General features: G+C 32.8%; 1 protein-coding gene across 1 annotated transcript; it reads left to right on the forward strand.

Moving 5' to 3' along the window:
* Positions 1–5,356: 5,356 nt before the first annotated feature.
* LOC123213230 lies at positions 5,357–6,000 on the forward strand. Its single transcript, XM_044632624.1, has one exon. It carries the CDS (start codon positions 5,448–5,450, stop codon positions 5,889–5,891), a length of 444 nt encoding a protein of 147 aa, XP_044488559.1. The 5' UTR covers positions 5,357–5,447; the 3' UTR covers positions 5,892–6,000.

Here is a 6,000-nt window from a genome sequence, read left to right on the forward strand (position 1 = left end):
TAGTTTTTTTTTTTCTTTCATTTTGTTTTATTTGATGTGAGGGTATGTTATGTCAAATTGTGCTCAAGTTAAAAAAATATAAAAAATAAGTGGTTGAATGAATATTCCAAAGGGAGGAATGCTTATTAAGTTTATACTAAGAGAATGATTCAGATAACATCATATCAATAAATAGATTAAGTAATGAATGATTTTTTTAAATAAATGTTTGTTTCGATAGTCATTTAATCAAACTTATATTAAGAAAATCATATGTTGCATGAATTGACATAATCTATTATACAATGAATAATCTCAAATTGCTTTTTGTACGATTTTTAAGAAGGATGGTAACGAACCTTAGATGAGTTAAAACATGAGCAATTAAGAATACGAGAGGGAATATACAAAAATGTTAGATTGTAATTTATATATTGTATGAAAAATGCTCCTACTTAAGGAGTGTTTTTCCGCACACTCCCTTTCATATTATTTTGCAAGTGAAAGATAAAGACAGTAACGTCGAGATAGTTGGTCAACCGATTCATGGCATGTGATAACTTTTCTTATGTTTGGATATTCAGTATACTTATTATTATTTGGGTATGTTTTTGATATTTTTCTATACACACTTTTGGGATGATCATTCATAATTTGGCTTGTTGGAAGTATCAGAAAGAAAAACAACAACTGGAGCGAGAGAGTCAAAGTATGTTTTGCATTTAACTTCAATACAAAGTTATTATAATAGTTTTGCATGCTTGAATTGAAGGTTGTCGTTAATGTTGCACGTATAAACAAAGTGAGGGGTACTATGGATCCCGAGAAAGGACTTCGTTTTGGATAAGGACTCTAAAGAGGGTAGTTGGGACTTTTTCTAAAATTGGGCTGACGATTGAATTAATTACCATACTGATTTATAATTTAATTAATTGAACTAATTAATTTAAAATAAATTTTTTAAATAATATTAATTATCTAATACATGTTTTGAATATAATCATATAAAATTTATTAAAAACAAATTTGTATAATCATCAATATCTGTAAAAAAAAAATTCATGCAATTGAGACTAATAACTTTTTAAAGACTTTTCATATATATATATATATATATATATATATATATATATATATATATATATATATATATATATATAGTTTCTATTTTATTTTACCCGTTTTTTCTACAATCAAAGGCGGTTTTACGTTTTAAGATTTAAAATCTTCATATTGTTTCTTTAATTTTTCAACAGTTAAATTTTAGGGGTTGTCCTAACAACATATATTATAAAATATAAAATTATAATTAACCAATAAACCAAATTAGGATACAACATACAAGTGAAAGAGAAGATTGTAAGAATGACTACGACTATTTGATTTCACTAAAATTAAAGCTTACCAGAAAAACCCAAGAGAGATTGTGCGAGTTGTGCAAGCTTAATATGTTTTTTTAACTTTTAATTTAATTTAACTAGGGTCTTGTGTTGGTTTAAACCTAGGTCTTCCAATTTGAATAAATTTGGTCAATTTATTAATTTTGATCGAGTCAATGAGCCAACTATATTTTAGTGTTAACTAAATTGAACTTAAAACTAATTTTCAATTCAATCAATTGAATCGATCAGTTTAATTTAAAAAACCTGGGTAGTTAAATTCCTTTTAGAGCCTTCTCATTAACTTTGGTTGATGGTAATATAAATCATAAATCTTGAACTTTAGCTAAAATGAGCTATATATCAGATATGGAATGAATTTTTTTTTCTCTTATTTTTTCTTCTTAAACAATTTTTTATATTTATGGAATGATAAGAAAAAATTACAATTTTGTCAGTTAAATTTTAAAATTCAAATACAAAATTAAACTTTCTAATCCGTTGTATATAAAAGATAGCATAACCATCAAATCTTGATAAAATAAAAAATTATTACTTTTCATCGTCGACAAGTGATACAAAAAAAAATGCCAACTAATTGAGTTCGTTCTTAAGAAGATTGTTAATCCGTAGGTCAAAATGCAGATAATTGCTTGTGTAACTAGTCTCTCTTTGAAAATTACTCCGAGAATTGGAGTTTACTGTAGGCGAAAGGACTATTTCCCACCCAAGGTATGCTTTTTTCACCAAATGCACCCCCATTAACTTTGAAAATCCTATTTACCCATCCATGGGCCGTTAAAATTAACTGAGTCCATTAGTCATATCATTTTTCTCCCTAAACCCTAAAAACTAACAATTTTCCCCCATCCCAAGTTTTCAAAAGCTGTATTTTTCCCTTAAGGTTTCCAAACCTTCAAATCCTATTTTTTCGACAATAATCGGTGATCTCCAAGCACCTACTCTTCCTCTCCAACAACCCTTCCTTCCAATAGTACATCTCTCGACATCGTGTGACATTGTCATCAACGAAGACGATGCTTCTTCGTCGATACAAAGATGTCGTCTTCGTCTTTGAACAAAAATAATTCGTCTTCGTCTTTGAACAAAGATGATTCGTCTTCATCGAGACGAAGACGTTGCACGGTCATAAAGAGGAGACACCGAGGAGGAAGAGACGTTCTCTAGAGATCGTCGATCGTTGTCAAAAAATTTAATCTGAAAGTTTGGAAACCTTAAGGGGAAAAATGTTATTTTTGAAAACTTAGGTTGGGGGAAAATTATTAGTTTTTAGGGTTTGAGGGGAAAAATTAAATTAACTTTAAGTTTATTTTTAATATTACAGATAAAATGATGATTATGCCCTTGAAACTATTTTTTTAACCGCCTATAGTAGGGCTGGACTCGAGCCAAGCCAGCTCGAGCTCGGCTTGGTCAAGCCCGAAACGAGCTGGGCTTGGTCAAGCTCGAGCTGGCTCGATAGATTTTTTTTTTAAAATTTTTTATACAAAACGATATCGTTTTGATCAATATATATTAAAAACGATGTTGTTTTGATAACGAAAAACAAGCAGAACTTGAGCCCGAAACGAGTCGGCCTTAGCTGAGCTCTAGCCGAACTTGAGCCGTCTATATATGAACCGAGCCGAGCTTGAGCTGGCTGCGAGCCAAGCTCGGCTCGGCTCGAATCCAACCCTAGCCTATAGGTAGATAAATTGAATTTTCAAAGTTAACAGGAGAAATTTGAAAGGGAAACATACCTTGGGTGGGAAATAGTTCTTTGGCCTTCACTGTTTAGGACTCTTTATAATTAGGCCAAACGACTATTTCCCACCCAAGGTTTAGCGTTTTCTCAAATGTCCCCCTTTTAACTATGGAAACACCAAACACCCACCCATGATAGGTTAGATTTAACAAAACCCTAACGCTTAAAATTTTTATCTCTTTTTGCCCCCCTAAAATTTAAAAACTAACATTTTTCCTCAGCCTGAGTTTTAAAAAACCGCTGTTTCACCCTAGGGTTTGGTTTTGAAATCTCCGGCGACCTCTCCAGCTCCGTTACCGATGGCCTCTCCCTCCCGAAGCAACCTCTCCTTCTGACGATCTCTTTCCTCCCATTTGGAGGTCCGATCGACGCTGGAGACGCCTTGAGAGACGAAGAACTTCGTCGGGGAAGACGAAGACGACGGCTTCGTCTTCATCTGGGAAGACGAAGAACCGTCTTCCCAGATGAAGACGAAGCCGTCGTCTTCGTCTTCCCCGACGAAGTTCTTCGTCTCTCAAGGCGTTTCCGACGTCGATCGGACCTCCAAATGAGAGGAAAGAGATCGCCGGAAGGAGAGGTTGCTTCGAGAGGGAGAGGCCGTCGGCAACAGAGCCGGAGAGGTCGCCGGAGATTTCAAAACCAAACCCTAGGGTGAAACTACGATTTTTTAAAACTTAGGCTAGGGGAAATTTTAGTTTTTAGAGTTTAGGGGGGCAAAATTATATTCTATTTTAGTTTATTTTTAATATTATAGCAAAAATGACGATTTTACCCTTATCACCGTTAGAGTTTTGTTAAATCTAATCGGTTATGGGTGGGTGTTTGATGTTTTTATAGTTAAAGGGGGGACATTTGAGAAAACGCTAAACCTTGGGTGGGAAATAGTTGTTTGGCCTTATAATTATTCGCTATGTAGCATTGCAGCAGTTGGTATCCTTCTCCAAAAGAAATCACCCCAAAAAAAGCTAACTTTGCACTAGGATTGAGAAAAAGAAAAGATACACGAAGCGACAAATTCAAATGAGATCGGTCCCATTCTCCACTATACCGAGATTCCCAACTATGAATTGGATAAGAAAATCCATCCACGTCTCTGTCATCTTCAACACTCCATAACCATCCACTGACAAAGAATATTATTGCTTTTTTTTTTTATTGTCCTGCAGACAAATAAATGAAGCAACTCCAACGGTCCAATTTTCACACGCCCTTTACTTTGCCCATCAAGCTTAGGAATATTTCGAGCAATTTGGTTGATTGGAATGAGAATATAATATATGCTTTTCCATTTCTTTCTTTTTTTTGGATATGTTTTCACAATATTCTATATTAGATGAATGTATAGAACTTTATCTCTTAATTATCAAATATGCTTTTAATATTAAAATTATTTTTTTTAACAATATTATGCATACCCATTTAATTATATAAATAAATACACTTATATATATATATATATATATCATTATGTGATTGAATATTATTTTATTTGAATTTAAAATCATACAATTATATGATTACATATATAAATATATATTTAAAATGCATATAATTTAATTATATAGGCCAAAAAACTTATTCTCATTTAAAGTTTATTATTTTTCCAATTTCTTATTTATTATCTTTTAAAAATTTAAATATTTATTCATAGACTATTAAATATGTTAATTTTAAAGATACAATTATTATTTTACTAGTAATATTTAAAATAAATTAAAATTTTATCATTTTTTTCTCGTAAACCTAAAAACTAAAAATTCACCTCATAGAAGTTTTTTTTTATTCTTCGCATTTTTGGTGGCTCTCTCTTTCGACGCTTTATCTTCCTTTGATAGTTTCTCTCTCTCCATCTCTCTCTCTGGCCAACCACACAAGCTAGGAAAATGAAAAGCTTCCTATATGAAGACAAAACACTTTATCTGAGAAAGCAATGAAGAGAGAAAGATTGTTGGAGGAACAGAAAATATTGGGAGGGAGACATTGTTAGAGTTGGCATCGAAAAATGAAAAATAAATCATATGGAAGAAAATGTTACTTTCTAAAACTTGATTTGAAAAAAATTGTTAACTTTTAAGGTTTTTTTAAGAAAAATAAGATAAAATTTTTAAAGAAACGGATTTGTTTATCTTTAATAGTTCATGGGTAGGTATTTAGTTTTTTGAAAAATAATGGGTGAGAAATGGTTATAAGTAAACTTTGGGGGGAATAAAATCTTTGGCCTACTATATATGATTATTCCCTTCCCACTCACTTCTGCATATTCATTATTTACTTCAACACACACAATTCAGATCTAAAACTTTACCAAAGTTCACTCCATAAAAATGGAAGCTCTGATTTCCCAATTCACTTTCCTGTCAGACCGAGCTTGTGAAGACAAGAACTTCGATCCCTCCGCCATCGAGGACCAGATGAAGCTTTTCGAGATCGAAGCTTATAGATCGTGGGCCGCCCTCGAACAAGAGCATGAAAAAGAAGTGAAAGCAGCGGAAGACTCCATGAAAGAGGCTGAAGAATATCTGGAGTCGGTGATGGAGAGCTGCATGGACGAGTACAGGAGGTGTGCAGCAGAAATGGAGAGCAAGGCGAAGAGGGAGATGAGTAGCCTCGTTGAGAGCGGTGAAAAGGCTAGAAATATGGGGAAGTTTTTGCAACAAGCAGCCACGATTGCTTCAACGAAATATATTGAAGCCGCCATGAATTCGGCTTCTGCTTCCATGAAATCGGCTTGGAAAGGAGTTTCTTCTAATAGGGTTCATCCCTCTTGATCTTTATTTCATCTTTTTGGATTGTTGGGAAAACGATAAGCGTCTTTTACTTGTCTTTAAAAAAAATATTATCAATATTATATGAAAATAAATTCTGATCTTTAATTTA

Source organism: Mangifera indica, chromosome 4 (assembly GCF_011075055.1).
Source record: "Mangifera indica cultivar Alphonso chromosome 4, CATAS_Mindica_2.1, whole genome shotgun sequence".
Lineage (NCBI taxonomy): Eukaryota > Viridiplantae > Streptophyta > Magnoliopsida > Sapindales > Anacardiaceae > Mangifera > Mangifera indica.

Excerpts from the sequence above, each read along its gene's own strand:
- LOC123213230 (XM_044632624.1), top strand. The coding sequence starts at position 5,448 with ATGGAAGCTCTGATTTCCCAATTCACTTTCCTGTCAGACCGAGCTTGT.